Here is an 18,947-nt window from a genome sequence, read left to right as displayed (position 1 = left end):
AGCCTCAGCAGTCCACCGATTGGAAATGCTAATTTCTTGACAACGCCATCCACAGATCAATAAAAGACAAAGTAATTTAGGCTGTAGGGAAATCAATCCATCGTTTACAGCACAGTTAGCATGGCAGACTTGTTTTAACTGTGGATGGCATAAAAGATGAGTGACATATTCTTGAGACTCTTCAATGCATACTTTTATTACACAATAGTTTTGATGCTAATTAATATACTGTATATAATATAAGAAATACCGTTTAGCTGACTCTTTCTCCAATTTACAGTCATATGGGTGGCCCTCAGTGGGAATCGAACCCACGATCCTTAGCGTTGGAAGCACCATGCTCTACCAACTGGGCCACACGGGACCAAATTGATGTTGTTCAGGCAGATGCCCTATTAAAAGTGATGCCATACTGTATAACCAAACCATTTCCTCAAGCGTTTAATGTGTTTAATGTGATGTTTCAGGGGGCTCACACGAAGACTGGAACAAATCTCGCCCCCTAGTGGTGACATACGTCAGACCAGGAGGTCCTGCAGACAGGTGATGTGGATCATGGTGTGACACCTTATTCCCCAGGAGCACAGGGTCAGCTAGAGCACAGGGTCAGTTAGAGCACAGGGTCAGCTAGAGCACAGGGTCAGCTAGAGCACAGGGTCAGCTAGAGCACAGGGTCAGTTAGAGCACAGGGTCAGATAGAGCACAGGGTCAGCTAGAGCACAGGGTCAGCTAGAGCACAGGGTCAACTAGAGCACAGGGTCAGTTAGAGCACAGGGTCAGCTAGAGCACAGGGTCAGTTAGAGCACAGGGTCAGCTAGCGCGCAGGGTCAGCTAGAGCACAGGGTCAGCTAGAGCACAGAGGAGCACAGGGTCAGCTAGAGCACAGGGTCAGTTAGAGCACAGGGTCAGCTAGCGCGCAGGGTCAGCTAGAGCACAGGGTCAGCTAGAGCACAGGGTCAGCTAGAGCACAGGGTCAGCTAGAGCACAGGGTCAGGGTCAGTTAGAGCACAGGGTCAGCTAGAGCACAGGGTCAACTAGAGCACAGGGTCAGTTAGAGCACAGGGTCAGCACAGGGTCAGTTAGAGCACAGGGTCAGCTAGAGCACAGGGGTCAGGGTCAGTTAGAGCACAGGGTCAGCTAGAGCACAGGGTCAGCTAGAGCACAGGGTCAGCTAGAGCACAGGGTCAGCTAGAGCACAGGGTCAGTTAGAGCACAGGGTCAGTTAGAGCACAGGATCAGTTAGAGCACAGGGTCAGTTAGAGCACAGGGTCAGCTAGAGCACAGGGTCAGCTAGAGCACAGGGTCAGTTAGAGCACAGGGTCAGTTAGAGCACAGGATCAGTTAGAGCACAGGGTCAGCTAGAGCACAGGGTCAGCTAGAGCACAGAGGAGCACAGGGTCAGCTAGAGCACAGGGTCAGTTAGAGCACAGGGTCAGCTAGAGCACAGGGTCAGCTAGAGCACAGGGTCAGTTAGAGCACAGGGTCAGCTAGAGCACAGAGGAGCACAGGGTCAGCTAGAGCACAGGGTCAGCTAGAGCACAGGGTCAGCTAGAGCACAGGGTCAGTTAGAGCACAGGGTCAGTTAGAGCACAGGGTCAGTTAGAGCACAGGGTCAGCTAGCGCGCAGGGTCAGCTAGAGCACAGGGTCAGCTAGAGCACAGGGTCAGCTAGAGCACAGGGTCAGCTAGAGCACAGGGTCAGTTAGAGCACAGGGTCAGATAGAGCACAGGGTCAGCTAGAGCACAGGGTCAGCTAGAGCACAGGGAGGAGCACAGGGTCAGTTAGAGCACAGGGTCAGCTAGAGCACAGGGAGGAGCACAGGGTCAGCTAGAGCACAGGGTCAGTTAGAGCACAGGGTCAGCTAGAGCACAGGGTCAGCTAGAGCACAGAGAGCACAGGGTCAGCTAGAGCACAGGGTCAGTTAGAGCACAGGATCAGTTAGAGCACAGGGTCAGTTAGAGCACAGGGTCAGCTAGAGCACAGAGGAGCACAGGGTCAGCTAGAGCACAGGGTCAGCTAGAGCACAGGGTCAGTTAGAGCACAGAGGAGCACAGGGTCAGCTAGAGCACAGGGTCAGCTAGAGCACAGAGGAGCACAGGGTCAGCTAGAGCACAGGGTCAGTTAGAGCACAGGGTCAGCTAGAGCACAGGGTCAGCTAGAGCACAGGGTCAGCTAGAGCACAGGGTCAGCTAGAGCACAGGATCAGTTAGAGCACAGGGTCAGTTAGAGCACAGGGTCAGCTAGAGCACAGAGGAGCACAGGGTCAGCTAGAGCACAGGGTCAGCTAGAGCACAGGGTCAGCTAGAGCACAGGGTCAGTTAGAGCACAGAGGAGCACAGGGTCAGCTAGAGCACAGGGTCAGCTAGAGCACAGAGGAGCACAGGGTCAGCTAGAGTACAGGGTCAGTTAGAGCACAGGGTCAGCTAGAGCACAGGGTCAGCTAGAGCACAGGGTCAGCTAGAGCACAGGGTCAGCTGGAGCTACAGTACACCTACTCATTTTTTTATTCTTTATTTTTACTATTTTCTACATACATGTAGTATAATAGTGAATACATCAAAACTATGAAGTAACACATATGGAATATATGTCTTCACTATTATTCTACAATGAAGAAAATAGTCAAACATAAAGAAAAACCCTTGAATGAGTAGGTGTTCTAAACCTTTGACTGGTACTATATGTTATAGTGCACTGCTATGTAGGGTGCATATGTAGTGCACTACTGGTGTCATTGGAGACAGGACCTGTGTTACATTTTCTGTGTGGTTTTGGCTGCTGTCTCCTGAATATGTCGGCTGGTGCTAGTTACATATGAATATGTTTTCACTATTCTTCACACCCACACATACGACGGATGAGAAATTTCAGCCGACGCTGAAGTGAGAGAGTGTGTGTGAGATTTAGACAGAGGAAAGGTAGAGGTAGGAGGAGAGAAAGAGGGGATGAAGGGGTAGAAGGAGAGAGAGAGGAGTAGGTAGAAGGAGAGAGAGAGGAGGGGTAGAAGGAGAGAGGGGAGGAGTAGAAGGAGAGAGAGAGGAGGGGTAGAAGGAGAGAGAGGGGAGTAGAAGGAGAGAGAGAGGAGAGGAAGGGGTAGAAGGAGAGAGAGATGAGGGGTAGAAGGAGAGAGGGGAGGAGTAGAAGGAGAGAGAGGAGGGTAGAAGGAGAGAGAGATGGGGATAGAAGGGGTAGAAGGAGAGAGAGAGAGAGAGGAGGGGTAGAAGGAGAGAGAGATGAGGGGTAGAAGGAGGGAGAGGGGGGTAGAAGGAGAGAGAGAGGAGGGAGTAGAAGGAGAGAGAGAGGAGGGGTAGAAGGAGAGAGAGGAGGAGGGGAGAAGGAGAGAGGGGAGGAGTAGAAGGAGAGAGAGAGGAGAGGAGGGGTAGAAGGAGAGAGAGAGGAGGGGTAGAAGGAGAGAGAGGGGAGATAGAAGGAGAGGTAGAAGGAGAGAGAGAGGAGGGGTAGAAGGAGAGAGAGGGGATAGAAGGAGAGAGAGAGGAGGGGTAGAGGTGGGGTAGAGAGAGAGAGGAGGGGTAGAAGGAGAGAGAGAGGGGGTAGAAGGAGAGAGAGAGGAGAGGCAGGGGTAGAAGGAGAGAGAGAGGAGTAGAAGGAGAGAGAGGAGGGGTAGGAGGAGAGAGAGGGGAGTAGAAGGAGAGAGAGAGAAGGGGTAGGAGGAAGGAGTAGAAGGAGAAGGAGAGTAGAAGAGAGAGGATGGGTAGAAGGAGAGAGAGGGGAGGGGTAGAAGGAGAGAGAGATGAGGGGTAGGAGAGAGAGAGAGGAGGGGAGGAGGATAGGAGAGAGGAAGGAGAGAGGAGATGAGAGGAAAGGGAGGAGAGGTAGAAGGAGATAGAGAGGAGATGTTGGAGATAGAGGAGAGAAGAGAGGATATGCAGAATGATAGAGGAGAGGAGACAGAAGGAGAGGAGAGGTAGAAGGAGAGAAAGAGAGGAGAGGAGATGCAGAAGGAGAGAGGATAGGAGACAGAAGGAAAGGAGAGTTAGAAGGAGAGAAAGAGAGGAGAAGTAGAAGGAGAAAGAGGAGAGAAGAGATGAGAGGTAGAAGGAGAGAAAGAAGAAAGAGAGGAGATGCAGAATGAGAGAGGAGAGGAGACAGAAGGAGAGGAGAGGTAGAAGGAGAGAAAGAGAGGAGAGGAGATGAAGAAGGAGAGGAGAGGTAGAAGGAGAGAAAGAGAGGAGAGGAGATGCAGAAGAAGAGAGGAGAGGAGACGGAAGGAGAGAAAGAGAGAGAGGTAGAAGGAGAGAAAGAGAGGAGAGGTAGAAGGAGAGAGGAGAGGAGACAGAAGGAGAGAGAAGAAGAGAGAAAGAGAGGAGAGGTAGAAGGAGAAAGAGAGAGAGAGGGGGGGTAGAAGGAGAGAGGAGAGTAGAAGGAGAGAGAGAGGAGGGGTAGAAGGAGAGAGAGGAGGATAGAAGGAGGAGAGGGAGAGAAGGAGAGAGAAGGAGAGGAGAAGTAGAAGGAGAGAAAGAGAGGAGGGGTAGAAGGAGAGAAAGAGAGGAGAGAAGGGGTAGAAGGAGAGAGGAGAGGAGACAGAAGGAGAGAAAGGAGATCAGAGAGTGCAGTCTGCCATAATGAAACTGGATTTATACAGTGTACCTCTTTGGCACAAGGAATGGAAATGCTGCTTGGGTTTTCTCTGCCATTTGTATGATAGTCCAAGAATTTAGTTACAGAACATTGTTGGAGAGGAGGTCCCTTAAATACAATGTGACAGGATGCAGAAAGTGGAAGGAATATGCCATGCTTCTCCCTCCCTCCATCTCTCCTTCCCTCTGTCCTTTGCTCACTCTCTCACTCCTCCCCCCATCATCTCTCTCTCTCGCTCAACTACGAGGCTGTTATGTAGGCTGTGACTGTCTGAGACATCTTCCATCTCTGTCTTTGGTTCAGTCTATCAGGTATGAAGGTATGAAGGTAAGACCCAGATGCAGACAATGTTGAGTTAACAAGGGTTCAATAATCCAACAGGGACAGGTCAAGGGGTCAGTAAACCAGAGGTGGGGCAACGGTACCGGATGGCATGCAGGCTCAGGGTCAGGGTAAGGCAAGGGTCAAAACCAGGAGGGCGAGAAATAGAGAGACCGATAAAAGCAGGAGCTGAGACAAAACCGCTGGTTGACTTGACAAACAAGACGAACTAGCAACAGACAAACGGAGAACACAGGTATAAATACCCAGGGGATAATGGGGAAGATGGGCGACACCTGAAGGGGGGTGGAGACAATCACAAAGACAGGTGAAACAGATCAGAATGTGACACAGTCAGTGTTCCTTTGTCTCCTCTGTTGTCTCCTAGGACTGTGGTCAAATGTCACAAATCGCCTGACAGTTGTATAAAAGTCATTTTTAGATAGCTTGGGTTGGATAGAAGCCATCTTCATTTCCTCCTTTTTCCTTTTTACAACAAGGAAGTTGTTATGAACTCTGAAAATGATCTACCCTGTTCTGCATGGTATCCACATGGTGCATCTGCCACCATATGTCGTGTATAACATCTCAGGGCAAGTAATAATAATAATAATAAAGTCACATGGTCAAGAACAAAATCTGGATTTACTATTTATTGAACCAAATAACAGTGACCCCCACATTCTTCTTCTCTGCCTCTACCTGTCCCTCCCCCCCTTCTTCTTCTCTGCCTCTACCTGTCCCTCCCCCTTCTTCTTCTCTGCCTCTACCTGTCCTTCTCTGCCCCCTGTCCCTCTTCTTCTCTTGCCTCTACCTGTCCCTGTCCCCCCTTCTTCTTCTTCTCTGCCTCTACCTGTCCCTCCCCCTTCTTCTTCTCTGCCTCTACCTGTCCCTCCCCCTTCTTCTTCTCTGCCTCTACCTGTCCCTCCCCCTTCTTCTTCTCTGCCTCTACCTGTCCCTCCCCCTTCTTCTTCTCTGCCTCTACCTGTCCCTCCCCCTTCTTCTTCTCTGCCTCTACCTGTCCCTCCCCCTTCTTCTTCTCTGCCTCTACCTGTCCCTCCCCCTTCTTCTTCTCTGCCTCTACCTGTCCCTCCCCCTTCTTCTTCTCTGCCTCTACCTGTCCCTCCCCCTTCTTCTTCTCTGCCTCTACCTGTCCCTCCCCCTTCTTCTTCTCTGCCTCTACCTGTCCCTCCCCCCCTTCTTCTTCTCTGCCTCTACCTGTCCCTCCCCCTTCTTCTTCTCTGCCTCTACCTGTCCCTCCCCCCTTCTTCTTCTCTGCCTCTACCTGTCCCTCCCCCTTCTTCTTCTTCTCTGCCTCTACCTGTCCCTCCCCCCCTTCTTCTTCTCTGCCTCTACCTGTCCCTCCCCCCCTTCTTCTTCTCTGCCTCTACCTGTCCCTCCCCCTTCTTCTTCTTCTCTGCCTCTACCTGCCTCCCTCCCCCCTTCTTCTTCTCTGCCTCTACCTGTCCCTCCCCCTTCTTCTTCTCTGCCTCTACCTGTCCCTCCCCCTTCTTCTTCTCTGCCTCTACCTGTCCCTCCCCCTTCTTCTTCTCTGCCTCTACCTGTCCCTCCCCCCTTCTTCTTCTCTGCCTCTACCTGTCCCTCCCCCCTTCTTCTTCTCTGCCTCTACCTGTCCCTCCCCCTTCTTCTTCTCTGCCTCTACCTGTCCCTCCCCCTTCTTCTTCTCTGCCTCTACCTGTCCCTCCCCCTTCTTCTTCTCTGCCTCTACCTGTCCCTCCCCCCTTCTTCTTCTCTGCCTCTACCTGTCCCTCCCCCTTCTGTGGCCGCTTCTTCTTCTCTGCCTCTACCTGTCCCTCCCCTTCTTCTTCTCTGCCTCTACCTGTCCCTCCCCCCTTCTTCTTCTCTGCCTCTACCTGTCCCTCTTGTCCCCCCTTCTTCTTCTCTGCCTCTACCTGTCCCTCCCCCTTCTTCTTCTCTTCCTCTACCTGTCCCTCCCCCTTCTTCTTCTCTCTGCCTCTACCTATCCCTCCCCCCTTCTTCTTCTCTGCCTCTACCTGTCCCTCTTCCCCTACAAATCTGATTTCTTCTTCTCTGCCTCTACCTGTCCCTCCCCCCTTCTTCTTCTCTGCCTCTACCTGTCCCTCCCCCCTTCTTCTTCTCTGCCTCTACCTGTCCCTAACCCCCCCTTCTTCTTCTCTGCCTCTACCTGTCCCTCCCCCTTCTTCTTCTCTGCCTCTACCTGTCCCTCCAGAACCCCCTTCTTCTTCTCTGCCCATCTCTACCATTTCTCTTTCTCTACCTCCCTGTGTCTCCCCTCTCCATGTGTGTCTCTTTCTTCTCCCTTCCTCTCTCTCCTCTGCCTCTACCTGTCCCCCCCCCCCCGTCCTACTGTAGAGAGGGTAGCCTGAAAACGGGGGATCGTCTGATGTGTGTAGACGGGGTGCCCCTCCACAGTGCCAACCACAGGGATGCCCTCGCCGTGCTCAACCAGTGTGGTCAGGAGGCCCTCCTACAGATCGAGTATGACGTCTCTATCATGAGTAAGAGAAACCGTCCGAAATATAATGTATTCTATTCTAGTCATTCTATCTCTATCAGAGTTCACACTCTGCTGGAGAAATATATAAACAATGTCAACTTATTTTGTGTCATCCAGGCTGAATATTATTTGTTTATAGTCTCTAACTTCACTGAAATGTGAATCAAAGTGGATAGTGAGTAGTAATGTGTTGGGATCACAGACTGTGTGTTTTATTTGCAGCCTTAATAATAAATCCCAGTCACTTCACTGACTTTCTTCACCTGGAACCAGCCATGGGGAGAATACCAGACAACACCTGCCTACCTGGGCTGCAGGACTTTGATACTTGACTGTCTATTCATTTATATTGACTCAACAGACCCCAGACACTTCAGGGACCACAAGCTTCACTTGAACTGACAGTGAGAAAAAGACCATTACTAGTCTGTACCAGTCTAAATATACTGTATATGTACCGGTCAGGACCAGCAAGTCCCAGCCTGCCCTCAGCTCAACATCGTTTTAGTTAAACTAGGCGACACTTGAACGTCTGTGTCCCTCATCAAGAGATGGTATCTGGGGTCTGTGTCCCTCATCAAGAGAAGGTATCTAGGACAGTGTCCCTCATCAAGAGAAGGTATCTAGGACAGTGTCCCTCATCAAGAGAAGGTATCTGGGGTCTGTGTCCCTCATCAAGAGAAGGTATCTAGGACAGTGTCCCTCATCAAGAGAAGGTATCTAGGACAGTGTCCCTCATCAAGAGAAGGTATCTGGGGTCTGTGTCCCTCATCAAGAGAAGGTATCTAGGACAGTGTCCCTCATCAAGAGAAGGTATCTAGGACAGTGTCCCTCATCATGAGAAGGTATCTAGGACAGTGTCCCTCATCAAGAGAAGGTATCTGGGGTCTGTGTCCCTCATCAAGAGAAGGTATCTAGGACAGTGTCCCTCATCAAGAGAAGGTATCTAGGACAGTGTCCCTCATCAAGAGAAGGTATCTGGGGTCTGTGTCCCTTATCAAGAGAAGGTATCTGGGGTCTGTGTCCCTCATCAAGAGAAGGTATCTGGGGTCTGTGTCCCTCATCAAGAGAAGGTATCTAGGACAGTGTCCCTCATCAAGAGAAGGTATCTGGGGTCTGTGTCCCTTATCAAGAGAAGGTATCTGGGGTCTGTGTCCCTCATCAAGAGAAGGTATCTGGGGTCTGTGTCCCTCATCAAGAGAAGGTATCTGGGGTCTGTGTCCCTCATCAAGAGAAGGTATCTGGGGTCTGTGTCCCTCCTGAAGAAACATTGTGTTATTTCTTCTCAGACAGGAAGTTAAGTGGTACTCCTGCTGCTCTCAGACTGTCTCTGGTCTCGTTTACTTTTTATTTCTGAATCTCAAACAGCGGGTTTTCTGAGTGGCAGGGTTGGCGACCTTTGAGCCCCTCCCTGTATTGAAGGTGAAGTGGTTACCCAGTGTTGCCAGACTCTTTTCCAGTCCAACTTGGCCCCCCAGCCCTAGCCAACCTAGCCCACTGGAGCAAGGAGAACTACGGCCCCCAGTCTCCCTCTACACAGGGTTCTCTGGCTTGGTATAGTGAACTACTGTGGAACAGAGAGAACTACGGCCCCCAGTCTCCCTCTACACAGGGTTCTCTGGCTTGGTATAGTGAACTACTGTGGAACAGGGAGAACTATGGCCCACAGTCTCCCTCTACACAGGGTTCTCTGGCTTGGTATAGTGAACTACTGTGGCTGGAACAGGGAGAACTACGGCCCCCAGTCTCCCTCTACACAGGGTTCTCTGGCTTGGTATAGTGAACTACTGTGGCTGGAACAGGGAGAACTACGGCCCCCAGTCTCCCTCTACACAGGGTTCTCTGGCTTGGTATAGTGAACTACTGTGGCTGGAACAGGGAGAACTACGGCCCCCAGTCTCCCTCTACACAGGGTTCTCTGGCTTGGTATAGTGAACTACTGTGGCTGGAACAGGGAGAACTACGGCCCCCAGTCTCCCTCTACACAGGGTTCTCTGGCTTGGTATAGTGAACTACTGTGGAACAGGGAGAACTACGGCCCACAGTCTCCCTCTACACAGGGTTCTCTGGCTTGGTATAGTGAACTACTGTGGAACAGGGAGAACTACGGCCCACAGTCTCCCTCTACACAGGGTTCTCTGGCTTGGTATAGTGAACTACTATTGAACAGGGAGAACTACGGCCCACAGTCTCCCTCTACACAGGGTTCTCTGGCTTGGTATAGTGAACTACTGTGGCTGGAACAGGGAGAACTACGGCCCCCAGTCTCCCTCTACACAGGGTTCTCTGGCTTGGTATAGTGAACTACTGTGGAACAGGGAGAACTACGGCCCACAGTCTCCCTCTACACAGGGTTCTCTGGCTTGGTATAGTGAACTACTGTGGAACAGGGAGAACTACGGCCCACAGTCTCCCTCTACACAGGGTTCTCTGGCTTGGTATAGTGAACTACTGTGGAACAGGGAGAACTACGGCCCACAGTCTCCCTCTACACAGGGTTCTCTGGCTTGGTATAGTGAACTACTGTGGAACAGGGAGAACTACGGCCCCCAGTCTCCCTCTACACAGGGTTCTCTGGCTTGGTATAGTGAACTACTGTGGAACAGGGAGAACTATGGCCCACAGTCTCCCTCTACACAGGGTTCTCTGGCTTGGTATAGTGAACTACTGTGGCTGGAACAGGGAGAACTACGGCCCCCAGTCTCCCTCTACACAGGGTTCTCTGGCTTGGTATAGTGAACTACTGTGGCTGGAACAGGGAGAACTACGGCCCCCAGTCTCCCTCTACACAGGGTTCTCTGGCTTGGTATAGTGAACTACTGTGGCTGGAACAGGGAGAACTACAGCCCCCAGTCTCCCTCTACACAGGGTTCTCTGGCTTGGTATAGTGAACTACTGTGGCTGGAACAGGGAGAACTACGGCCCCCAGTCTCCCTCTACACAGGGTTCTCTGGCTTGGTATAGTGAACTACTGTGGAACAGGGAGAACTACGGCCCACAGTCTCCCTCTACACAGGGTTCTCTGGCTTGGTATAGTGAACTACTGTGGAACAGGGAGAACTACGGCCCACAGTCTCCCTCTACACAGGGTTCTCTGGCTTGGTATAGTGAACTACTATTGAACAGGGAGAACTACGGCCCACAGTCTCCCTCTACACAGGGTTCTCTGGCTTGGTATAGTGAACTACTGTGGCTGGAACAGGGAGAACTACGGCCCCCAGTCTCCCTCCACACAGGGTTCTCTGGCTTGGTATAGTGAACTACTGTGGCTGGAACAGGGAGAACTACGGCCCCCAGTCTCCCTCTACACAGGGTTCTCTGGCTTGGTATAGTGAACTACTGTGGAACAGGGAGAACTACGGCCCACAGTCTCCCTCTACACAGGGTTCTCTGGCTTGGTATAGTGAACTACTGTGGAACAGGGAGAACTACGGCCCCCAGTCTCCCTCCACACAGGGTTCTCTGGATTGGTATAGTGAACTACTGTGGCTGGAACAGGGAGAACTACGGCCCCCATTCTCCCTCTACACAGGGTTCTCTGGCTTGGTATAGTGAACTACTGTGGAACAGGGAGAACTACGGCCCACAGTCTCCCTCTACACAGGGTTCTCTGGCTTGGTATAGTGAACTACTGTGGAACAGGGAGAACTACGGCCCACAGTCTCCCTCTACACAGGGTTCTCTGGCTTGGTATAGTGAACTACTGTGGAACAGGGAGAACTACGGCCCACAGTCTCCCTCTACACAGGGTTCTCTGGCTTGGTATAGTGAACTACTGTGGAACAGGGAGAACTACGGCCCACAGTCTCCCTCTACACAGGGTTCTCTGGCTTGGTATAGTGAACTACTGTGGAACAGGGAGAACTTTGGCCCACAGTCTCCCTCTACACAGGGTTCTCTGGCTTGGTATAGTGAACTACTGTGGCTGGAACAGGGAGAACTACGGCCCCCAGTCTCCCTCTACACAGGGTTCTCTGGCTTGGTATAGTGAACTACTGTGGCTGGAACAGGGAGAACTACGGCCTCCAGTCTCCCTCTACACAGGGTTCTCTGGCTTGGTATAGTGAACTACTGTGGAACAGGGAGAACTACGGCCCACAGTCTCCCTCTACACAGGGTTCTCTGGCTTGGTATAGTGAACTACTGTGGAACAGGGAGAACTACGGCCCCCAGTCTCCCTCTACACAGGGTTCTCTGGCTTGGTATAGTGAACTACTGTGGAACAGGGAGAACTACGGCCCACAGTCTCCCTCTACACAGGGTTCTCTGGCTTGGTATAGTGAACTACTGTGGAACAGGGAGAACTACGGCCCCCAGTCTCCCTCTACACAGGGTTCTCTGGCTTGGTATAGTGAACTACTGTGGCTGGAACAGGGAGAACTACGGCCCCCAGTCTCCCTCTACACAGGGTTCTCTGGCTTGGTATAGTGAACTACTGTGGCTGGAACAGGGAGAACTACGGCCCCCAGTCTCCCTCTACACAGGGTTCTCTGGCTTGGTATAGTGAACTACTGTGGCTGGAACAGGGAGAACTACGGCCCACAGTCTCCCTCTACACAGGGTTCTCTGGCTTGGTATAGTGAACTACTGTGGCTGGAACAGGGAGAACTACGGCCCCCAGTCTCCCTCTACACAGGGTTCTCTGGCTTGGTATAGTGAACTACTGTGGCTGGAACAGGGAGAACTACGGCCCCCAGTCTCCCTCCACACAGGGTTCTCTGGCTTGGTATAGTGAACTACTGTGGCTGGAACAGGGAGAACTACGGCCCCCAGTCTCCCTCTACACAGGGTTCTCTGGCTTGGTATAGTGAACTACTGTGGCTGGAACAGGGAGAACTACGGCCCCCAGTCTCCCTCTACACAGGGTTCTCTGGCTTGGTATAGTGAACTACTGTGGAACAGGGAGAACTACGGCCCACAGTCTCCCTCTACACAGGGTTCTCTGGCTTGGTATAGTGAACTACTGTGGCTGGAACAGGGAGAACTACGGCCCCCAGTCTCCCTCTACACAGGGTTCTCTGGCTTGGTATAGTGAACTACTGTGGCTGGAACAGGGAGAACTACGGCCCCCAGTCTCCCTCCACACAGGGTTCTCTGGCTTGGTATAGTGAACTACTGTGGCTGGAACAGGGAGAACTATGGCCCACAGTCTCCCTCTACACAGGGTTCTCTGGCTTGGTATAGTGAACTACTGTGGAACAGGGAGAACTACGGCCCCCAGTCTCCCTCCACACAGGGTTCTCTGGCTTGGTATAGTGAACTACTGTGGCTGGAACAGGGAGAACTACGGCCCCCAGTCTCCCTCCACACAGGGTTCTCTGGCTTGGTATAGTGAACTACTGTGGCTGGAACAGGGAGAACTACGGCCCCCAGTCTCCCTCTACACAGGGTTCTCTGGCTTGGTATAGTGAACTACTGTGGAACAGGGAGAACTACGGCCCACAGTCTCCCTCTACACAGGGTTCTCTGGCTTGGTATAGTGAACTACTGTGGCTGGAACAGGGAGAACTACGGCCCACAGTCTCCCTCTACACAGGGTTCTCTGGCTTGGTATAGTGAACTACTGTGGAACAGGGAGAACTACGGCCCACAGTCTCCCTCTACACAGGGTTCTCTGGCTTGGTATAGTGAACTACTGTGGAACAGGGAGAACTACGGCCCCCAGTCTCCCTCTACACAGGGTTCTCTGGCTTGGTATAGTGAACTACTGTGGCTGGAACAGGGAGAACTTTGGCCCACAGTCTCCCTCTACACAGGGTTCTCTGGCTTGGTATAGTGAACTACTGTGGCTGGAACAGGGAGAACTACGGCCCCCAGTCTCCCTCTACACAGGGTTCTCTGGCTTGGTATAGTGAACTACTGTGGCTGGAACAGGGAGAACTACGGCCCCCAGTCTCCCTCTACACAGGGTTCTCTGGCTTGGTATAGTGAACTACTGCTGGAACAGGGAGAACTACGGCCCCCAGTCTCCCTCTACACAGGGTTCTCTGGCTTGGTATAGTGAACTACTGTGGAACAGGGAGAACTACGGCCCCCAGTCTCCCTCTACACAGGGTTCTCTGGCTTGGTATAGTGAACTACTGTGGAACAGGGAGAACTACGGCCCCCAGTCTCCCTCCACACAGGGTTCTCTGGCTTGGTATAGTGAACTACTGTGGCTGGAACAGGGAGAACTACGGCCCCAGTCTCCCTCTACACAGGGTTCTCTGGCTTGGTATAGTGAACTACTGTGGAACAGGGAGAACTACGGCCCACAGTCTCCCTCTACACAGGGTTCTCTGGCTTGGTATAGTGAACTACTGTGGCTGGAACAGGGAGAACTACGGCCCCCAGTCTCCCTCTACACAGGGTTCTCTGGCTTGGTATAGTGAACTACTGTGGCTGGAACAGGGAGAACTACGGCCCCAGTCTCCCTCTACACAGGGTTCTCTGGCTTGGTATAGTGAACTACTGTGGAACAGGGAGAACTACGGCCCCCAGTCTCCCTCTACACAGGGTTCTCTGGCTTGGTATAGTGAACTACTGTGGCTGGAACAGGGAGAACTACGGCCCCCAGTCTCCCTCTACACAGGGTTCTCTGGCTTGGTATAGTGAACTACTGTGGCTGGAACAGGGAGAACTACGGCCCCCAGTCTCCCTCTACACAGGGTTCTCTGGCTTGGTATAGTGAACTACTGTGGCTGGAACAGGGAGAACTACGGCCCCCAGTCTCCCTCTACACAGGGTTCTCTGGCTTGGTATAGTGAACTACTGTGGCTGGAACAGGGAGAACTACGGCCCCCAGTCTCCCTCTACACAGGGTTCTCTGGCTTGGTATAGTGAACTACTGTGGCTGGAACAGGGAGAACTACGGCCCCCAGTCTCCCTCTACACAGGGTTCTCTGGCTTGGTATAGTGAACTACTGTGGCTGGAACAGGGAGAACTACGGCCCCCAGTCTCCCTCTACACAGGGTTCTCTGGCTTGGTATAGTGAACTACTGTGGCTGGAACAGGGAGAACTACGGCCCCAGTCTCCCTCTACACAGGGTTCTCTGGCTTGGTATAGTGAACTACTGTGGCTGGAACAGGGAGAACTACGGCCCCCAGTCTCCCTCCACACAGGGTTCTCTGGCTTGGTATAGTGAACTACTGTGGCTGGAACAGGGAGAACTACGGCCCACAGTCTCCCTCTACACAGGGTTCTCTGGCTTGGTATAGTGAACTACTGTGGCTGGAACAGGGAGAACTACGGCCCCCAGTCTCCCTCTACACAGGGTTCTCTGGCTTGGTATAGTGAACTACTGTGGCTGGAACAGGGAGAACTACGGCCCCCAGTCTCCCTCTACACAGGGTTCTCTGGCTTGGTATAGTGAACTACTGTGGCTGGAACAGGGAGAACTACGGCCCCCAGTCTCCCTCTACACAGGGTTCTCTGGCTTGGTATAGTGAACTACTGTGGCTGGAACAGGGAGAACTACGGCCCCCAGTCTCCCTCTACACAGGGTTCTCTGGCTTGGTATAGTGAACTACTGTGGCTGGAACAGGGAGAACTACGGCCCACAGTCTCCCTCTACACAGGGTTCTCTGGCTTGGTATAGTGAACTACTGTGGCTGGAACAGGGAGAACTACGGCCCCCAGTCTCCCTCTACACAGGGTTCTCTGGCTTGGTATAGTGAACTACTGTGGCTGGAACAGGGAGAACTACGGCCCCCAGTCTCCCTCCACACAGGGTTCTCTGGCTTGGTATAGTGAACTACTGTGGCTGGAACAGGGAGAACTACGGCCCCCAGTCTCCCTCTACACAGGGTTCTCTGGCTTGGTATAGTGAACTACTGTGGCTGGAACAGGGAGAACTACGGCCCCCAGTCTCCCTCTACACAGGGTTCTCTGGCTTGGTATAGTGAACTACTGTGGCTGGAACAGGGAGAACTACGGCCCCCAGTCTCCCTCTACACAGGGTTCTCTGGCTTGGTATAGTGAACTACTGTGGCTGGAACAGGGAGAACTACGGCCCCCAGTCTCCCTCTACACAGGGTTCTCTGGCTTGGTATAGTGAACTACTGTGGCTGGAACAGGGAGAACTACGGCCCCCAGTCTCCCTCTACACAGGGTTCTCTGGCTTGGTATAGTGAACTACTGTGGCTGGAACAGGGAGAACTACGGCCCCCAGTCTCCCTCTACACAGGGTTCTCTGGCTTGGTATAGTGAACTACTGTGGCTGGAACAGGGAGAACTACGGCCCCCAGTCTCCCTCTACACAGGGTTCTCTGGCTTGGTATAGTGAACTACTGTGGCTGGAACAGGGAGAACTACGGCCCCCAGTCTCCCTCTACACAGGGTTCTCTGGCTTGGTATAGTGAACTACTGTGGCTGGAACAGGGAGAACTACGGCCCCCAGTCTCCCTCTACACAGGGTTCTCTGGCTTGGTATAGTGAACTACTGTGGCTGGAACAGGGAGAACTACGGCCCCCAGTCTCCCTCTACACAGGGTTCTCTGGCTTGGTATAGTGAACTACTGTGGCTGGAACAGGGAGAACTACGGCCCCCAGTCTCCCTCTACACAGGGTTCTCTGGCTTGGTATAGTGAACTACTGTGGCTGGAACAGGGAGAACTACGGCCCACAGTCTCCCTCTACACAGGGTTCTCTGGCTTGGTATAGTGAACTACTGTGGCTGGAACAGGGAGAACTACGGCCCCCAGTCTCCCTCTACACAGGGTTCTCTGGCTTGGTATAGTGAACTACTGTGGCTGGAACAGGGAGAACTACGGCCCCCAGTCTCCCTCTACACAGGGTTCTCTGGCTTGGTATAGTGAACTACTGTGGCTGGAACAGGGAGAACTACGGCCCCCAGTCTCCCTCTACACAGGGTTCTCTGGCTTGGTATAGTGAACTACTGTGGCTGGAACAGGGAGAACTACGGCCCCCAGTCTCCCTCTACACAGGGTTCTCTGGCTTGGTATAGTGAACTACTGTGGCTGGAACAGGGAGAACTACGGCCCCCAGTCTCCCTCTACACAGGGTTCTCTGGCTTGGTATAGTGAACTACTGTGGCTGGAACAGGGAGAACTACGGCCCCCAGTCTCCCTCCACACAGGGTTCTCTGGCTTGGTATAGTGAACTACTGTGGCTGGAACAGGGAGAACTACGGCCCACAGTCTCCCTCTACACAGGGTTCTCTGGCTTGGTATAGTGAACTACTGTGGAACAGGGAGAACTACGGCCCCCAGTCTCCCTCCACACAGGGTTCTCTGGCTTGGTATAGTGAACTACTGTGGCTGGAACAGGGAGAACTACGGCCCCCAGTCTCCCTCTACACAGGGTTCTCTGGCTTGGTATAGTGAACTACTGTGGCTGGAACAGGGAGAACTACGGCCCCCAGTCTCCCTCTACACAGGGTTCTCTGGCTTGGTATAGTGAACTACTGTGGCTGGAACAGGGAGAACTACGGCCCCCAGTCTCCCTCTACACAGGGTTCTCTGGCTTGGTATAGTGAACTACTGTGGCTGGAACAGGGAGAACTACGGCCCCCAGTCTCCCTCTACACAGGGTTCTCTGGCTTGGTATAGTGAACTACTGTGGCTGGAACAGGGAGAACTACGGCCCACAGTCTCCCTCTACACAGGGTTCTCTGGCTTGGTATAGTGAACTACTGTGGCTGGAACAGGGAGAACTACGGCCCCCAGTCTCCCTCTACACAGGGTTCTCTGGCTTGGTATAGTGAACTACTGTGGCTGGAACAGGGAGAACTACGGCCCCCAGTCTCCCTCTACACAGGGTTCTCTGGCTTGGTATAGTGAACTACTGTGGCTGGAACAGGGAGAACTACGGCCCCCAGTCTCCCTCTACACAGGGTTCTCTGGCTTGGTATAGTGAACTACTGTGGCTAGAACAGGGAGAACTACGGCCCCCAGTCTCCCTCTACACAGGGTTCTCTGGCTTGGTATAGTGAACTACTGTGGCTGGAACAGGGAGAACTACGGCCCACAGTCTCCCTCTACACAGGGTTCTCTGGCTTGGTATAGTGAACTACTGTGGCTGGAACAGGGAGAACTACGGCCCCCAGTCTCCCTCTACACAGGGTTCTCTGGCTTGGTATAGTGAACTACTGTGGCTGGAACAGGGAGAACTACGGCCCCCAGTCTCCCTCTACACAGGGTTCTCTGGCTTGGTATAGTGAACTACTGTGGCTGGAACAGGGAGAACTACGGCCCCCAGTCTCCCTCTACACAGGGTTCTCTGGCTTGGTATAGTGAACTACTGTGGCTGGAACAGGGAGAACTACGGCCCCCAGTCTCCCTCTACACAGGGTTCTCTGGCTTGGTATAGTGAACTACTGTGGCTGGAACAGGGAGAACTACGGCCCCCAGTCTCCCTCTACACAGGGTTCTCTGGCTTGGTATAGTGAACTACTGTGGAACAGGGAGAACTACGGCCCCCAGTCTCCCTCTACACAGGGTTCTCTGGCTTGGTATAGTGAACTACTGTGGAACAGGGAGAACTACGGCCCCCAGTCTCCCTCTACACAGGGTTCTCTGGCTTGGTATAGTGAACTACTGTGGAACAGGGAGAACTACGGCCCCCAGTCTCCCTCTACACAGGGTTCTCTGGCTTGGTATAGTGAACTACTGTGGCTGGAACAGGGAGAACTACGGCCCACAGTCTCCCTCTACACAGGGTTCTCTGGCTTGGTATAGTGAACTACTGTGGCTGGAACAGGGAGAACTACGGCCCCCAGTCTCCCTCTACACAGGGTTCTCTGGCTTGGTATAGTGAACTACTGTGGAACAGGGAGAACTACGGCCCCCAGTCTCCCTCTACACAGGGTTCTCTGGCTTGGTATAGTGAACTACTGTGGAACAGGGAGAACTACGGCCCCCAGTCTCCCTCTACACAGGGTTCTCTGGCTTGGTATAGTGAACTACTGTGGAACAGGGAGAACTACGGCCCCCAGTCTCCCTCTACACAGGGTTCTCTGGCTTGGTATAGTGAACTACTGTGGCTGGAACAGGGAGAACTACGGCCCCCAGTCTCCCTCTACACAGGGTTCTCTGGCTTGGTATAGTGAACTACTGTGGCTGGAACAGGGAGAACTACGGCCCCCAGTCTCCCTCTACACAGGGTTCTCTGGCTTGGTATAGTGAACTACTGTGGAACAGGGAGAACTACGGCCCCCAGTCTCCCTCTACACAGGGTTCTCTGGCTTGGTATAGTGAACTACTGTGGAACAGGGAGAACTACGGCCCCCAGTCTCCCTCTACACAGGGTTCTCTGGCTTGGTATAGTGAACTACTGTGGAACAGGGAGAACTACGGCCCCCAGTCTCCCTCTACACAGGGTTCTCTGGGTCCAAGGCAGACTAGCTCTGGTGCTCTCTTCACATATCAGACCTGCAGAACATAACCCCCTCTATCGATTAAATGGTTGATACACTTAGCTAGCTGCATATTTACATTGGAGTCATTTACCAGACACTCTTATCCAGAGCAATTAGGGTTAAGAGCCTTGCTCAAGGGCACATCGACAGATTGTTCACCTCGTCGGCT

General features: G+C 52.8%; 1 protein-coding gene across 3 annotated transcripts in view; it reads left to right on the top strand.

The window, feature by feature from the left end:
- The window catches only part of LOC124003805 (glutamate receptor-interacting protein 2-like), a 251,701-nt gene that overhangs the window by 104,536 nt on the left and 128,218 nt on the right, over positions 1 to 18,947 (top strand). For all 3 annotated transcript variants that reach the window (XM_046312392.1, XM_046312390.1, XM_046312389.1), the window contains 2 exons: positions 468 to 543; positions 7,276 to 7,421. In XM_046312392.1, coding sequence (XP_046168348.1) covers positions 468 to 543; positions 7,276 to 7,421 — 222 coding nt within the window. The remainder of the gene's footprint in view (positions 1 to 467; positions 544 to 7,275; positions 7,422 to 18,947) is intronic.

The sequence above is a fragment of the Oncorhynchus gorbuscha genome, linkage group LG18, assembly GCF_021184085.1.
Source record: "Oncorhynchus gorbuscha isolate QuinsamMale2020 ecotype Even-year linkage group LG18, OgorEven_v1.0, whole genome shotgun sequence".
NCBI classification, from domain to species: domain Eukaryota; kingdom Metazoa; phylum Chordata; class Actinopteri; order Salmoniformes; family Salmonidae; genus Oncorhynchus; species Oncorhynchus gorbuscha.
This window is presented reverse-complemented; position numbering and strand designations above follow the sequence as displayed.